This window comes from Vanessa atalanta, chromosome 23 (assembly GCF_905147765.1).
Source record: "Vanessa atalanta chromosome 23, ilVanAtal1.2, whole genome shotgun sequence".
In the NCBI taxonomy this organism is placed as follows: domain Eukaryota; kingdom Metazoa; phylum Arthropoda; class Insecta; order Lepidoptera; family Nymphalidae; genus Vanessa; species Vanessa atalanta.
In genome coordinates this window covers 4,054,928-4,073,606 of record NC_061893.1, presented here as the reverse complement: position 1 = coordinate 4,073,606, position 18,679 = coordinate 4,054,928, and the positions used below count along the sequence as shown (strand labels likewise).

The following is an 18,679-nucleotide window of genomic DNA, read 5'->3' as shown; positions in this document are numbered from 1 at the left end:
TAGCGCTAGAGTACAAACTTAAATCATTCCAGTTACGACATACATACTCTACTACAGTTTCACGAAACCTATTTTATTGTTGTATACTAGTATACTCAAACAAAAAATATGCAGTCGAATAGACTAAGCAGCTTCCATCGGAAGGCATTGAAATAATTCTTATGAGCGCGGTTGCCACTCGCTCAGACATGTTCGCGTTAAGGTTTAATCGCAACGCTCCTATCCCGTTACTCCGGCGTCGCGTCGCGCGCCGTGTACCGAAATGCCTATTATTATTATATTTTTAAGTATAATTATTTTGCACCATTGATATGCGCTAAATTCTAGTTAATAACGTAATAATTACTAAAGTCGGCTATACTCATAAGTACTAAAACGGAAATATTTGGATTTAAAAAACTTAAGGGTGGTATTCAACTTGTTATATATTCACGTGAAGACCTTAAAATCCACATTAAGACCGGCTGTCATAAGTTTTGATTGCTGGTTCTTACATCATTTTTTTTTATTGCAGTTATTACAGGAACTAAGTATATAAGTGTTCCTAATAGACCTAATAAAATGAAAAATTATAATAAAATGATAAAAAATTACCAGTTTCAGATTTTTTCCTTTATATTGGCCTAATTATCTACCTGCATGCCAAATTTGAACTTTCTAGGTCACCTGGAAGTAGGATATAGTTTTGATCTATAGGTCAGTCAGTGATAAAAATGACGATTTTTAGACGTTAATATCTAAATAACCATTTGAGATGCGTTTATGAAATTTGGAACACATATGTATCTCGCGAGCCAAAATTTGACACATTTATGTCAAATAGTTTTTGAGTTATGAGGAGGTCAAAAGTGGCTCCAAATGGTTCGTGTAATATTACACACGGTGCTGCACGCCAGTTCTGTTACTAGAACTTGGCTGACACGCTACCGCGTGTCTAGATGCCCGTCTGCCTGCACGTTAAACATCTATCCATCGAAATCTATGGATCAATCAAACGCATGAAAATATGTACTACTACTATTATTATTTGTTTTTGAGATATATCTGCTCATTTTAATTGTATTAAATGTTATACTTACACTAATTTATAGTTTTATTTTAAGTTAGATAAAAAATATTTTGATAGAATAATGTTATTGTATACTATTACATTATAAAAGAGTAATATGTTTAGACGCAATTCTTATAACGATTTTAATTTAAAACTTGTATTGTTTTTATTTTTTTGAACGCTGTTAATTGGGGCTACATAGTAGGTATATATGTATAGTAGGTACGTCGAATATATAATTATTCATTTTTATGAAAATACATAATTTACTTTAATTTTTTAAACTTTCCTTAACCTTTTTAATACTTTTTAAAATGAATATAGTTTTTACCATCATAAATTGATCAGCTTAAAACTAAAAAAATCGGATAGTGTGAAAAAAAGACATTATAATCTGTTAATATTATAAAACCGATGAATTAATTTAAACAACAATTATCAAGATCACCCACGTAATGTAAATATTAAGAACAGAGCCGAGGTGAAAGTGAACAGCGTAGGTCGAATGTTACGGTCATTAACATATTGTTTTCCTAATCCGTTTATTTTCGGCATCCCCTCGCGCTAAGTATCATTCGTAAGATGATAATGAACGGGAAGTCGTGCTTCCAGGTTTATTTATAACCGTAGAAATTTTATCTTACAATCTTGTGTTCGTAGTTTGATGTTGGAAACGATTAGTAAATTCCTTATATTCAAATATCAATATAATAATAATAAAAATAGATTCTGTTTCTATGGTGACTATATTTTTTAATAAGATAATAAATGTTGCGATTTGCAAAAATAAAATCATCATAATAAAAACATTGTTGACTTGACATGACAAGTTGACAGCCGAGTGGACTTAAAGAAATTACGAATTGTAGTTTAAAAACATTTTTAATTTTATTTATAATTGCTTGTGAAATTTTGGAAAAAGTGAACATTTATTTTATATTCAGTTATAAGTGACGTCTCATAAAACAATGCCTTCGGGCCGTAAAAGATGGAATCTCCATGGTAAGAATGAAACATACCTATAATATTATAAATTATTGGAAATGCTACGCAATGAAATTTTCAGTCTTATTATATTTTTTAAGACCTAAATTATTTTAATTTCCTTAAAATTGCTTAGTATTTTTATGATATTTTAAATTTCTTATTTGTATAACAATATTGTTGCAGTATAAGTTGTTGACCTTGCCTTTTTATTCTTGAGTGAATTAAAAGAAAAATGGGATTAAGTAATTAATACCTTGATATTGTTATGAATCTCAATAAGTTTTTTAAAATAAAAATCCTGCATATATGCAGGAAAAATGACCCTCTATATTGAAATTTGATTTAACTCTTAATTATAATATTATAAGAAACTTTTATTTCTTTAATATAAAGATATAGCATTAGCATAATACTTTTGTCATATAATATGTACTTGGTTAAGGTTTTGCATGATCACAGATAATATACTTTTTGAGGATTAACTTCCTTCAGATGGACCACAAGGCTCTTTAAGGAGACTGCGTAACCAGCTTGCTGAAGATGGATGTGCTGAGTCTCAAGTGGTTCTCGCGAAACAACTATTAGAAGAAAAATGTGGTATATAATGAACTTATGTATAGCATACCCATAGAGGGAAAAGTCTTTTGGCCATTTCGAGTTATGAATATCACCAAGCTTACTTCTTAAATATTCTATATGATTGCCCCATTGATATATTTATTAGTTGTTTATTTATTAATTAAGAAAATACATTTGATATTGAGCTCAAAATGGAAATTATCTAATTTTCTTAATTATTATGTATGATCTTCTTAAATTCAATAAGTTTTGGGACCTAAGTGAACCTAATAATTATCCTCTTTCACTATCTCACATTCCTAGTATATTATTGATTACTTTAGTTTTAGTTGCATAGATTTCTATTAAAATTTCTTTACTTTCCAAGAAAATAATAAAAGTAATGTGAAAAATCATCAAATAATGTGGAAATTAAGGAAATAATTTGATTACTTTAGTTTTGTGTAATCATTTAGTAAACTATAAAATAGTTTGACTGTGATTATAGATGTGTCATTTCACGAAACCGATTCTTGAAAAACAAATATCAAATTAAAAAAAATATATATATTTGTCAGATTGCTCTGATGTTCAACTGATTTTTCGCTCTATGGGTTTAATATATAGATGTGCTTTTTTTTGTTAAAATTTAATTATTGTCTTAAATGTTGTGGTCTCCCTTTCAAATGAATTTGTCTTTAAGGTAGAGCTTTGGATAGTTCATTCTTAAAAACAATAAGACCAACACTAGTAAAAGAATAAAACTAAGAAATAAATTGCTATTATTAAAGGTAAGTTATTATAGTCTCTTATTTTAGGAATATCATTGAAATTATTGTTTTTTTTTTCTTTAGAATTGGAGGCTGATAAGATATCGAATTTCAAACAGGCATTGGAATGGCTCATTTGTGCTACCGAACAAGCTCACCCAGAAGCTAGAAGAATGCTCCGAAGGCAAGTGATATAAAATTTAATACAAGTATTTTAAAACATTTTCGAATTTTCTTTAAAAGTTTGTTCACAAAATACAATTCTCCAGTATTTATTTATGATAAACAAAATGTACTTTCAAGCCTTTATGATAAGGTTCAATTAACTATGTGATATTTTTTTTAAAAGAGTAGTAGCAATGTCCCTAATAAATTAAGAAATTACTGATATTCCTAGTTACCCTCCTTTTAAGCACATCACTTGTGTTAGGAGTAGGTACGACAATATCCCAAGGGGTCAGGATTGATCATGCGACTTTTTACATCACTAGGCAGCCCGTAAACCATTGCACTCCTGATGCTTGATTTTATTGTTAGCTTTATTTTTCCCACTTAAATATTATGTATACATCTCAAAGGAGAATATTTCTATAAAATTTAATCTATCTAATGAAATGTGTTTGTTTATACAAAATGCTGTTGAGAACTTTATGTTATATTTTTTTTTTTATATTAGAGATTTATTAAGCCTTTGCACTAATAAAAAATATTAAAAAGAAATACTGGCTACCATTCATTTTTAATTAGAATGTCAAAGTCAATTATGACACATGAGCCTTAAAATATTACTATTAATTTTTTAATACACTTACATGAATGCAAGTCATAAAAAAGTCTAAATTAACTATTGGAAAATTTCTGTTACGACTTATTGTATTGGTATTTATGCATTATTTAAGAAATGACATGAGGTAAACAAGGTTATTGTGTATATTATCATTCCTCAATCAAATAACAGTAAACAATTGTAAATGTTTGATCTTAAACGATAATGCATTCCTTTTTTAAATTGAATAACGCAAGTACGGTTTTATAAATGTGTGGAAATCATAATGATTTTGCTATTTGGAAAATAAGGTGGGATAAAGTCCGCGTGGAGCTCCATAAATTCATGTGAGATTGTAATATTGACTGATAGCTAAGGTTAAAGTTTTATTTGGTACCTACACACCAGTAGGTACCACCCACTTGTCACATATTCTACCACCAAATAACAATACTACATATATATATATATACTAACAATAATACTATATATATATATATTATTGTTGTGTTTCGGTTTGAAGGGTGAGAAAGCCAGTGTAACTACAGGCACAAGGGACATAACATCTTAATTCCAAAGGCTATTTCGACGATCTAAGCAATGGAAGTAATATTTCTTAGAGTCCCAATATCTATAAGCGGTTATCCCAATTGTCTTCAGTTAATGAAAATAAAGCCCCATTTGCAAGTTTACCTACCCTTAGTTTTTTTTATATATACAGACGAATTGATAATCTCTTCCTTTTTGAAGTCAGTTAATAAGCTTTCGACTTTTCGGCGAAATTTACCTTTGATTAAAAACGAGATATCTCAGACCTGAAAAAAGCAAACGAAATTTATTATTGTTTTCTATTTCTAAGTAGTATTTAAAATAATTTTATTGATTTAAATAAGGAAGGAAGTTTTTGGATATTTGGTTTATGAATAACCCACATGTACCTATACCTAATTAAAAGCCGAAATGGCTCATTTAAAACATTAACGGATAATGCTGGTTCGAAACCAGACTAACTGAATTTTCGTTTGTTTATATTTCAAAAAAACCGTTGTAAGGAAACCTGTATTGGCCGGATGAAAACTAAGCAACGCAAACCCGCATTGGAACAGTTCTTTTTAAAAACAAATGCTTTAGACAAGCAGTTGAGACATTTACGGGCTGTTAATTTTATAGATCATTTCGATTTTTTGACAGGTGCATAAGAAGTGGCGTGATAGACGAAGACAGCGCTCCGATAGTGAGAGCAAAGTCGTGCTTAGCGGCTAGTCGTCAAGAGACCGTGGCGAGGAAAGCAGCCAGGGATCTATTTGCAAGGTAAAAAAACGAGACAAAAAATATTTGGGCAAAATATTTTTCATAATATTTAAAACTTAACCAATTCCAATTACATATTTTTAAACTTGTGCCGATTGTCATTGTGTAAAGCTGATGGTGTGAATAAATGTAACATTAAGATTATGACGTTTTCGTGGGCATGTGATATCCTGATAAAATGACCGTAGATTTTCTTTTTGCTATATAGCATTAAGTATTATATACAAAACAAGTGGAAACCGGTTTTGCAATACCGTATCAAATAAAACCTGCATCATCAAAATCGGTTTATAGCTTTGGAAAAAAATATTTTGGTAAAATATCAATTCGTACATGTTTTCTTTAAATTTAAATAATGCTTATGGTGGTAGTCCGACTTCTTGGCAAACACTAGCAATCCTAAAGTTGCTTAGTCATTGTACGTTTCCATATCTTTAAAGCGTTCGATTAGGCTCAAGAAACGTTTGATATTTGCAGTCTATCTAACGGGGAACAATATATAACAACCGCTCAACTGGAGCGACGCATTCGTGAAATATGTTCCACGACCTTAAGGAAGGACCCTGATGATGACGCCCTCGATGATGAATCACCAGGTACTGTATGCGTATTTTTCAACTGGTTCATGGTAAATAATCTATTAATATCCTGTGCCTTATTTCTGTGATGATAAACATTAGTCACTCTGGCTCTTAAATTATCTCCTTGTAAAAATAACATTAATTGGCTATTCCGATTCTTCGGTAAATGTGAACAAACAAAACGACAAACAGACAAGTTCAAGAAACTAGTAGGAGGATTAAGTCATATATATTAATTTGGCATACGGTTTTGGCCACGAGGCGTAATTCCAAAGCATACTTTTTTAATGTTGTCAGTTGTCATTTTGGAGATTTTCTAAAAGTGAACCTTGGCTTGAAAGTAGAACTGTCCAAGGAAAAATAGAACGTATGGTCACGTATTAGATCAAGGAGATTAGCCGTGTCTTTAGAATAATTTCAAATAGTTTTTTTTTTTTTTTAAATTAAATCCTTAATTTTATTAGGCAATTTATTAAATATTTTGATTTCCATTGCATGATATGGCGTAAAGGTTAGATATTCAAACCAAAGTTTGCAATTGTTTTCAAGACCATGTCGCTTTCTAAAAATGTATCTGAGGATGTTTAATTGAATACATTTTCTTTCATCAGAAGAAGCAAGAGCACTAGATGGTGAACAAGCCTTAGAACCGTCTCAGCTTCAAGCCGGTGACCACATTCATACAAATGGCACAATTCGCACACATGACCTTGAAGACGGTAAGGATAAGATTTATTAGGATACCTGCTAAAATTGTGTACAGTATAGTTTTACCGTAGAATAATTAACGATTGAATGCAAACCATCCAAACTTGGATAATGACCCTAAAATATTAGGGCTATTTAATTCTATGTAAAGCTAAGGGCTTTCTCTGCCAGCCAAGTTTAAAAGAAAAAAAATTATGCATTTAAGAGTACTGGCTAGGTACATATTTATGTATACAAATATACCCATACGAAAATATTTACTAATCGTAAGAAAAAATCTATATATACATATATATTTTACTTGAGGTTACATTTATTTAAATATTTTGTATTTTTTCTTGAATTTACAATAAATTATTGTTCCACAGATTATCCTGACAGTTACAGTCAAAATGAAGAAATTCGAAATCTAACAGTTGATAACTTAGTCACCGCAGCAGTAGATTATTGTCAGGGCGAATTGCCTCTAGTCAGCTATGAATTGACCCTAACAGACCCTAGCATTAAATCCTTAGATCATATCCCAATTTTACACCAAGCATTCCTACATCCATTAGTTTTTATAAAAGTTCTTTATCTTAAATTATTGTATTATTTCGGGTCGTTTTCATTCAGACTTTCAAATATCGAGCTCTCTCTGCTTCTGATAGCGTATCTGTCAGTTAGTACCGACAGCTTGTATCATTTAGTGCCATTAGTTTTCTACTACGTCAGTATTATTGCGATGGTGATATGCACGTTTAAAATGTTGCTCGCTAAGCGTCAGTTCATCGACTTCAGGAAGTGGTCCGGACTGTTTCTGAGATACAGCGATGGGAATCTACAGCCGGACGAGTCTGAGAACTTGTTTGTGCGAAATAATCTCGGTCCTTTCCTCCAGTTCTTTTTAGCGTTATTCGTTAATTTGTTCTTGTATCCGTTTATTGCAACCCAATGGGTTCCGTTTTCTGAATTCTGCGTATTATCATTTTGTCTAATGTTTTTGACATTGTTCTCGTTCGGCACAAATGGTAGCCCATATCCAGATATATTGGCACTGATTTCTTTCGGTATTAACGTGCTTGCAAAGTATCCATACGAGAAAGACACGGTAGTTCATCAGGGCTGGCGTTTTCTTGATTTACATATATCGAATTATCCATCTTATATACTCGGGAACAGCATCGAATTTTGCTTGAATGCACGCGTGTTTTTTTCCCTTTTAATTCCTGGTATCTTAGTGCTGATGACTAGAAGATGTAACTGGCAAGGTTTTCTCAAGTATACCCTACCACATTGCGTTACGCTTAGCTGGTTACAAATGTTCATAACCTGTTCCCATGGTTGTACAGCCTACGGTTTGATTAGAGGTACTTTGGCGTTGGTTTGTTCGTTTCTGTTTTTGCCTCTAATGGGTATAATTACTGTGACACTGCCGATCTTTGCATTTCTCCAATACGTTACGATGTCGAAATTGTTTTACACTTTGACGGTTATGACTGGACTCACGGTTGGTTTAGGTGTTACATGCCTTTTGGCGAAGTCGGAAGCTACTAAGAAGTTCGTCACACCGTTTCAGGTATGTATAACTTAACTTTGGAATATTAAAAGTAACAACAAGTATCACCACTGCAGGGATATGTCCTCTCCTCTCCTCGTTAGGAGAAGCGTTTGTTGGATAAACGTGGGATCGAATTTGCAAGTTTCAAACGATGTTTTCCTTCACCAACGAGCATAAGATTAATTTTAAATAAAAAAATAGCTCTTAGATTAAAATTTGGAAGCCACTAATCCATATCGGTTTTTTTTGGACATTATGCCCAATAAAAAATGGAAAAATTAAACTGTTCTCATCTTAAGTTTTACCATTGAATCGCTTATTATAAATAGAAAATTATCATATTTTTATGTCAATAAATTTTCTTCCAGCTCGCCGTTGGTCTAATTACATTAATTTACATTGGCAATCAGTTTTTTATACGCATCCAAGACGACGGTTTGCCTTCCAGCCTTATCGAAATAATAGGCGACGAAAAATCAAGCATAAAGAACTTACTAAAAAATGAATTCATAACGGAATACGAAGTTAATACTTATAACATAAATTGGGACGATTATTACAACCAATGTAACACGCCATCGTGGTCGGATTACAATATGGCGTCCACTCAAATTAAATGTTCGATTCTCGAAGGTGCCAACATAAATTGGGAGGGTTATGTTAAGGATGTCAAAATAAAGAGCGTAAGGAATCAGTGGAGTTCGTTCGCGTCATGGTTGCCTGGTATTTTGGCGGAGTATTTCAAGTGTTACTACGGCGAGGAATTTTCGACTTTATGTCAAAGCGAAGAAGGTGTTATCGTGGATGACTGCGAATTCGTGACGAGCGTCGCTCGGCAAAGCGGGAAGAGCTGCCATTTGAACAACTTGAATGAGTAAGGTTTTCTTTTAAGTAACATAATTTATGTTTTATTTAAAAATAATGCTTTTAAATAAAAAATTGGAATGACCAAAAAATGATGGGCCCGTACGCAAATATGTGAAAGCGATTTTTTTATGATAATTATGATTGTGTGATAATTTGACGAAGTTTCGAATAGTAAAGTAATAAATCTGAGAACATATTTATTACAAATAAAAAAAAGATAAAGAAATAAATAGATATATAGATAATAATTGATTGCAGTGCAGTACAACAATATTACAAAGATTGTTAGAAACAAAATTTAGCTGATATGCAATTTTGATACTTGGGCATCCTTTAAATAATAATAGAATTATAGTCCCAAATAATTCTACGTTACTGCGATGAGTTTGAGTTTGTTGTTTAGAGAATAGGTCTTCTCAGTCCTAAATTAAATGAAATTTGTTTTGCAGATATAATTATGAAGTCACAATCAACATGGAAGCAAATGGGGGACTATTGAAGCGTCACACGGAAATAATCCTAGCATTAGACCATTTCTTTACAAATTTTACTCGGTTATTGCGTTCAGACGATAAAATTCGTTTTAAGGGCGTTTTGTCAAACGAGCCTGGCTCTTATAACATAGGCAATAAGGACTTGAATGTGAAAGGCTTTGAAATTAATTGCGTTGAATGTAAAGTCGCAAGGGGTACCATAAGTTCGAGAAGTCATTCGACATCAAAATTGTCTGAGCTCTGTCGGACGATTGTTAACGATTGTATTGTTTCAGCGAAATATATATTGAATTTTTTATTGAATCCTGTAATTGTTTTTAAATAAATTTTCACTTTAAATGCCATATTTTGTTAACTTATTTGTAATGTTTGATTGTAGTCTAGTTCAAGACTTCCCAATCAGTGCGCAATCAGATTCAGGGTTGCCAATGGCGTATAAATATTCTGAAGAAAATAAATGTTTAAAATCAATAATACACAAAAATAATTGACATGTATTGATGTAACGCTCCAAAACTCGATATTAGGGACGTGAAAATGTGTTTTGTTAGTTTTCGATTTGATGCATAATTGTTTTGGAAATTCCTGGCCTAGTTGATAATATTCCTATATCAAGTTTTAAATCATTAGATATATTGAAATCAGTATTGTGTGTTTTGTTACATAGGTGTTAAATTAGTATCGCTTGCAGTGTCTATAGAAAAATAAATATTGATATAAAATTTAAAAAAAAGGTGTATTTTCAAATGTGAATATTTTTTGTACAAAAAAACGGGTACGCGCCATCTTACATTTCATGGTTTATCCAATTTAAGATAATATCTCTTTTCCTAAATTATTAATGATATACATAATTATTTTTAGAACGTCTATACTCGTTTGTGTATTATATTTTTTAAATACAAAATATTTTACAGTCTAGAATATAAAAAAATATCAAATTCGATGTTACTTAATTTGGATAAATTTTGATATTTGGATAAAAAAAAACTATGAAAGAATTGTGTATAGAAGCATTATATTTATATTAATTGAATGAAGACTGCTTTTTCTGTATTTTCGTGTGCGTTTCAAAATTTAATTTATAGTGTTATTTTTTGGAATTAGATCGAAACATATTCAAATGAATATGAAAATCGTTGAAAACATGTATTAAAAAATGGTCCTTCTTTGATCATTTTTACTTTCATAGAGGTTTAAATATAACTCTATATAAATGTTTCTGAACTTCCTAAATTACTGAAGTTAATCTGTAATTAATTGGCAGTGCTTGAATGTTTATAAATGCCAATGGTTCACGGTCTATGGGTTTAATTGCCTACCATATAACATTAACGTCCACTTTCTGAAATTCAAAGTTAAATTTACTAAGCTGACTAAATACTGAAAGCTCATTGGTCGCCCATTCGCATCGGTTCCCATCTACCAATCAGATTTAAGTTACGTGTTTCAGAAAGTGGAGGTAAGTCACCTTTTTTTTAGTAAACTCATGCGTTAGATGTTTGAACTTATGTATAATTTAAATGAAATAAAAATTAATAAGTTAAACATTTTCAAGCTGTATTTAATATTGCTTTCAATTTATAGTTCATTTGTGTAAATGTCTTATTAACGATTGCTTGTAATATGTCAAATGCTTTATTAGAAACAGCCTTATTTAACTCCCTAACTCCCCCCCCCCCTCCGCAGTCAAATAAACACCACGTACTATTTAAAAAAAATGTCTGTCGTTACAAGTTATCATTAAAAACATTAATGTATGTATTTTATGAATTTAAATTATTATTAAATGTTAATAAATAACGCCTAGTGTGAAGGTGTGATGTTTTAAATGTGACAATATAGTTTATTAACTTCCAATGTAATAAAAAATATATTTTCATTGAATCTCAGAGGCTTTTTTTTATTAGCGACGAAATTGCCTACCAAAGTGACTTTCATATGTTAAAGTATTAGTGATGTTATTACTCTGGGTCAGAGTCAGATTTAGGGGTTTTGCGGCCCTAAGGTAAAAAGGGAGTGGAGGGCCTAAATTGTTTTCCACTTAAACGAGTCATACTCAATCTCCTTTTAAAGGCCTTTAGTCAATTTAAGTTAGTTAAATGTTTTATACATATGCGGACCGCAAGATAAATTTGTCTGTATAGTTATCTATTTCTCATCTGGAAGCTCAGGAATGTAGCCCTGGATGCATTTCGCTTCTTACTTACATGATATGAGAATTGCATTTCAATAAACGAAATTACGATAATTTAAATAAAATATTATCATAATTTAGTCATGTATGGAATATGCAAAGTGCGTTGCATTTTTCTATCAAACTTGTACTAGGGGTAACGCGTTGCATCCCTTCCTTTTGAATTTATTACTTATTTTCTGCCTTATTAATATTAAATTAAACAGATAAAGGACGTTAAGGAATAAAATTAAAAAAAAAATGTTTATAATTTTATTTAAAAAAATAAGATTTAAAAGGTTAACAGTTATAATATTACATTTAGTAGTAGTTTCCATTGAAAATTATAATACTGCATATTCGATATTGGATTCCGTACATTCAAACTTACATATAAATCTTTATGCTATTTAGGTTAAGCAGACAGTCGGCTATTGAGCGTATCGAAAGTTCATTTAAAATTAAAAAGGTATCGCGGTTCAAACCCGTGTATGTACATATACTATACCTAAGTATGAATACCTATATTATTCATAATTAATAATATATTATGACACCGATAGTATAAAAGGCACCGATTATAAAAGATAATAAGTGTAAAAATTCCCAAAAATATTAAATGTTTATAATAATAATAATTACAAGATGGCACTTGCGTCTACGCGCGTTGTTTTTTTTACAATATTGACTTTATCATACTACAATATTTAATGTACTCACACCATTACATAGAATTCAGTGTTACCTCATTACTTACATAGATTAATAATTAAATTAAAAAAAAAATATTAAATAATTTTTTTTTTTTATATAATATTAATTTCATGAATAATGTTTCCCTGGGAATTCCATAGCGTCCAATCTTTTGTAAACTTCAAGCATTGTTGGTCTCTCCTGTCTCAAATACTTTGTACAGTGAAGACCTATAGCTACAAACTCTCTGCATAGTTGGGGATAAGAATTTTGAGTTCCACGAAGAATTGCGTCCTCTTCAGTGGCTGTAAATTATAATATGCTTTAGATTAAATAAATAATAATCTCCGAAACTAATGATGATAGAAAGCTACAAATTTCTATAAATATTATTTATGTCTAGTACATGAACTATGAATATGAAAAATAAATATTAATTATAATAATATATTTATATCATATTCTATTTTCAATAAATTGCACTGATTAGGGTTACCACATAAATTACTCTTGTAAAAAAGTAAACAAAATTAAATAAAAAGAATATATTAATAAGCTACAAAAAAAAACAAAGTTAACGTAATATAAATCATTATATATAAATATGAACAGTCGAGCAAAAATATTTTTTCAGAATTTATCAGAAAATTTCAGACGTTTAAAAAATCCACGATAATTCTGAGCTTCATAATTCAAAACTACAATTATTACCATCTTATATAGTGATTAATTATTAATTAATATATTTCTAGTTTGCAAGATTCGAATTATTAAAAAAAAAAAAAAAAATTTTCATGAATTTTCAACACTTACCAAAATCCACCCCCTCTCTAGCTAATTGATGAACGTAATCGCTCAATAGTAAAACCGATCTAGCTTTATCTATAGCGGGCAAGGCGGTCGCCATCTCCACCATGACTACCCCGAAGCTGAACACGTCCACGGCTGGCGAGAGACATCGCGACCGCAGGTATTCGTCCGGTAGATACGGTCGAGTGCCGTGAACTCTGTTATTATATCGAAAAGAAAATTAATTAAAATGTAAAATAATTAAGATTATCCTATTGTCCTTTTACATATAAGGATTTTAGCATTGTATTTATGTATTTATATATAGTTATAATCATCTGTATTTCTAGTTTGTTAAATGTATGTGTATGAAATAATAGAGTACTTGGCGGTAGGGCGTTGTCAAGACCGTAAGTGTAGGTACCACCCACTCATTATATATTCTACCACTAAGCAGCGATATCAGTATTGTTGTATGTTGGTTTGAAGGGTGAGTAAGCCAGTGTAACGATATTATATTTTAAAAATAAAAACAAGATATACTTTTTTTTAGACGTCAATCTTACCTAGACACTTTTAAATGTGTCCTGTCTTCTCCATAAGGTCCCTTTCTAGCGAGACCAAAGTCTCCAATCTTAGGGATAGTGCACTGATCCAACAAAATGTTAGCGGGTTTTATGTCTCCATGGATTAAAGGTGTCCCGGCCATTGTATGGAGATATTGGAGACCTCTGAAAAAATGTAGTACTCATTTATGTGTTGCAATGTGACATTTTTTTTTATTATATTATGAAGAATCAATGGTTAGAAAATATTATTGAATAAGTACTCGCAAGAGTAATGAAAACATACAGTCATATAAACAAATTATATGTTTATTATCGTAGTTTATTTAACGTAATAATAATTTTTAGCACAAAATATATTATAGTGTGTACAAAAGAGTATACTTGTGGAAACGCTATTTAAATTTATTTTATTTAAAATCCCTAAAATATTATTTTCCTCTCTTAAATTACCTACAATAAAACCATAATAGTAGGTACAGATATAGTTTGCAGTATTTTCTTTACCTGGCAACACCATGTGCTATCCTGTGACGCTGTCCCCAAGAAAGCGGCGGGTATAGAGTTTTGAATCTTAGCCTCTGCTCCAAGGAACCTCCAGCCATTAACTGGTATACAAGACAAGCTTCTGGACCTAGAGTTTATTTGTGTTTACATATTAAAAGTCAAATCGAAGAAACACTATATAAATGTCATTTTTATCTATGGAACATTATCTATGGAAAAAATGTTCCACAATATATGTTATTAGCGAGTAAATAATAATACACTTTACAATTTAAAAAAAAAATTAAAAAAAATTGCCTCACCTCCTAGACTATACCCATATAGCGGCAGAATATTGTCATGTCTGTACTGATTGAGGCACATTTCTCTGATGAGTTCTTTATTCTTGCCATCGTTATCAAGCAACTTCTTCACCGCTACTGGCAGTAGCTTCCATTCTCCTGAAATATATTAATCAATTAATATTATATTTTTTCACTGTATTAGAAATATTTCTTTGGACTATTCGGAGTGTAATCCACAATAATTGCGAAATTATAGCTCAGCGTTTTGCTGCAATTGATCCGACAGTAGATACGTTCTTGCTCTGTTGATTGCAGTGTATAAGCAAGTACCGTCTTAGCAGTTACAGAGGTAAATATGTTGCCAACAGAATGGAAGACCATTAGAGTTATGGTGGAGTTATAAGCATTGTGTTAATTTATCTGAACACATGGTAAGTCTAGTCAAGGTAAGAATTTTTGGACACACTATAACTTGACATCTGCTGTAGCTCTAGTTTTTAAAATGTATTTATAATAAATTAACATATTTATCTTTATAATAACTAGTAGAAGATAGCTTATTAACAGTGGAAGAGATCAAGCAGTACGTATAGATAGGTAGGCATGCAGCAAGTCCATTACCTTTGTACACTTTCCCGAATCCTCCTTTCCCCAGCAGATTATTGTCGCTCCAGTTATTAGTAGCCTCCCTTAGATCTTCATAACTTAACAGCGGAATAGCTGATACATTTCTGAGTACTTCGTCATCTAAACCTTCGGGTTTGTTGCCTTGTGTAGATCTCGAATTCTGCCATAAAAAGGGTGTAACGAGAGAACTTATTATATTATAAATAGGCATTATAAATTTAATTAAAAGTGTTGTTTAATTTTTTAAAAGTACTGAGAATATAAGATATCTTTCTTAAAATCGCCAATTTTGAAGATTCAATTGTATAGCTATCATTGGTTCAGTAGATATATATGTTAAAATTTTACTTAATTATGGAATATAACAAGAGAATATTCTGAATGTAACTGGCAGTTTGCGCTCAAAATAACTGCCAATGCAATTTTTATTAAATATATTACAGTAACTCATTGTGATAATAATCATTATTAATAATTTTTATAATACCAATGTCTTTGGGCAGTGTTGACTTTTTATTAGGCCCATTTACTGTATCTGTCATCATATATAAAACAACTACCTGTGGGGCTATCCTATATATTACTTTAACATATTTACATATAGGACAACATACCTTCGTACTATCTGTATTCGAATCATCTGTTGGTGATGCATAGTCATACACTCTGCTTGGTGTTGGCAGTTGTATAGCCTGAAAATTGAATACAATCAAACATTAGTAAACAATTTATGAGACGGTTAGATATAAGTTATTATACCCAAAATGACATAGAGGAGGATAAGATAATAACCCATACTTTTTCAATAAGCATTACAGGCAGAGGTAGTGATGTGTCACTTCCCTCAACTTTCAATGTTTTTTGTCTATTGACGTTACCTGAAAGCAAACAATAAATACATTATATTTAATTAAATACATTTCATTACCTTACATACAAAATATAGTTCTAATTATTTTATTAAAAAGAGTAAAACAGTGTAAACTAGCTAGCCTTTAATTTTACTAAGTCTTTACACAATTTACATAAATTGAATTAAAAAGGTAGGGATAAAAAAGAGGTAGGTAGTTCCTGAATATTTTACGATGTTGGATCGTGTTGGCGCGCGATCGTTCCAATAGCGGTAAATCGTAGCCACATCAATGAACAAACCTTCCACACATTAGTGTCACGGTATAGTGCAGAAGCACATATAACTTCAACATCCTCCATAACGAGATTGGATGTTTGTGTGGAGAGCCTGTTTTGATCGATCATGAGTTGGGACAGATTGGAGTTATGTTGGAATGTTGGACTAATTTATGATCATGTGGAGCCGTCATAATTGGTGGTGGTACACCAAACTCTTAAAGGTAGATTCTTTAAAAATAATGGAAGGAAAAAAGAAAATTGCGTCTATGTTGTTGACATATGAATAGTTCCTTGATTTGGAGCCAAACCTGAGTGTAGAATAGGCCATGCTTATTTAAAAATATATCATCATTGAAACTCAATCAACACAATATAAAATTTAAGCTGTATGGGATAAGAGGAAGTGTTACTAATTCAGCTTGCAAGACCCAAACATACTAACAAATATTGTAAGTTAAATAAAAGCTTGTGGAATTACCAATTAACCTTATTCTGTTACCAAGAAATGTTATGTATACATGTCAATATACATATTGTTGTGCTTACACTCACACACAACAATATAATTTAGTTTCTAATGTTAACACATAAACAAGTTCTTTTAGATTTACTCACACATATTAACTACTTATAACATAATTGTTGATGTGTTATCATCATACTAAGTCTAAATGACTCAATTATATATTTTACACTATATATTTATTTAATATTATAAAGGTATAAGGCATAGACCAATCACTATATAGCCCTCTAGTACCTTATCGTAGACAATATGATAATCTCATAGACAGTAGAAACTAATTACTAAATATTGTTTATTTATAGACCATGTAAAAACATATATAGTTAGAACTAATTAATTATAAATTTTGTAACTGAGCTGTCTTATCACTGATTAACTATTACTTAAAGATCAAGGAATCTTAATATAAAAAGTATATTTACCATCGGATGAAAGATAATGTTTCTCTTTCAAACTCTTGCTATCCTGTTTCTGTAGGAGGCGGTGGAATCTGCTGTCAACTACGGGTACTAGACATCTTAGTGCTGGTATGTGTTTCATGCGATATAATAAAATAAATAATTCTTCTACTCTATGGTTTAGTTGACCCCATCTAGTGAATAGTTGGTTCGTGGGAGAGGAGGCTTGACGGTTTGCAACTTGTTCTATTTCCTATAAAATAATATTTAAATAATTTGTTTTTTATTCATTCTTAAAAAAATCTGTATAATTTTAACATAACATTATTACCTATTAATAATAATTAGGAAAAAAAATGACTAATGTTTTATTTGTATTATCTTCGGTGATCATTTTTTTGCCATGTAAGGAAATACAACAATAATTAATAATAAATCTTAACGGATATGTAGAAAAATACGGAATTTCCAAATGATGGTCCACGAGCGTTTAACTTACGTTTGGGAAAATCCCAGTCATCACCAAATGTTTATAATGTAAAATGTATATTTGAACTTACATTGACATCGAAAGCCGAATATTTCATATGAACGCCGGCCAATTCCTTCCAGTCGTCGTCGTTATCTAATAACCTACACAATTCCTTATTAATATCAAAAGGTAACTCGTATATATACATTTTTAGTCACGTATTCATTTATTAAAAAGTAACACACGACCAACAAACATCAACACTTGTTGACAACTAACTTTGACATTTCTCATTCTCAAACTCACTTGACATGTGTCAAATTTTAGAACATCCATTCGTTTTGTCAAAGAAGTTTTTGACATTTTTATCTGCTTACAAAAACTAAATATTAGAAGTTTAATGTAATACATTTAGCTTCTAATGTTTCGTTTTTGTTATATCTCTCTAGATAGCTCATGTTATACCTAGTAAAATTGTAATATGGGTCCATCCCATCACAGCTTCGTACCGTTAAAATAATGAATTTAAATTGTAAAAAATCCTTATAATATAATATACACCTTTTTTACGCGTGTAGTAGTGTTGTAGTTCCAAAACAATATCTATGTCTTAATTAAGTGTGGAGGGAATATTTAATTACATTAAACGATTGTAATGAATAATATGATATCTATTTAGGTAAGGAATAATACTTGATGGCAAATTATACAAAAGATAACTGACAACATTATTTATATTCCCATTTTTAATAAAAATAGTAACTGTATGCTGTTGTTACATCTTCTGTTGATAATTTTAAGATTTAAAAATATTTTTATCTGTCTACGCTAGAGTTCAAAATTGTATTTTATTATTAATTAGTTAATTTCTTTGTTT

The 18,679-nt window shown here is 30.7% G+C and overlaps 2 protein-coding genes across 3 annotated transcripts; one reads left to right on the top strand and one right to left on the bottom strand.

The window, feature by feature from the left end:
• Positions 1-1,873: 1,873 nt before the first annotated feature.
• LOC125073104 (wolframin) lies at positions 1,874-10,517 on the top strand. Of its 2 annotated transcripts, XM_047683801.1 has the most exons (9): positions 1,874-2,053; positions 2,531-2,635; positions 3,451-3,550; positions 5,324-5,443; positions 5,921-6,039; positions 6,636-6,743; positions 7,101-8,290; positions 8,641-9,146; positions 9,589-10,516. In XM_047683801.1, exons 1-9 carry the CDS (start codon positions 2,020-2,022, stop codon positions 9,956-9,958), a joined length of 2,652 nt encoding a protein of 883 aa, XP_047539757.1. In that variant the 5' UTR covers positions 1,874-2,019; the 3' UTR covers positions 9,959-10,516. The 2 variants fall into 2 exon arrangements, with proteins under 2 accessions (XP_047539757.1, XP_047539758.1); XM_047683802.1 differs by lacking the exons at positions 1,874-2,053; positions 2,531-2,635; positions 3,451-3,550 and adding an exon at positions 4,384-4,479 and having other exon boundaries at positions 9,589-10,517.
• A 2,089-nt stretch (positions 10,518-12,606) lies between these two features.
• Positions 12,607-18,063, bottom strand: LOC125073042 (serine/threonine-protein kinase pelle). Its single transcript, XM_047683722.1, has 10 exons — positions 17,891-18,063; positions 17,355-17,583; positions 16,074-16,153; positions 15,890-15,967; positions 15,270-15,435; positions 14,667-14,804; positions 14,365-14,491; positions 13,858-14,022; positions 13,316-13,509; positions 12,607-12,807 (listed from the first exon to the last, which is right to left on the bottom strand). The coding sequence occupies exons 1-10, from the start codon at positions 18,008-18,010 to the stop codon at positions 12,632-12,634; spliced, it is 1,473 nt and encodes a 490-aa protein (XP_047539678.1). The 5' UTR covers positions 18,011-18,063; the 3' UTR covers positions 12,607-12,631.
• Positions 18,064-18,679: the final 616 nt, after the last annotated feature.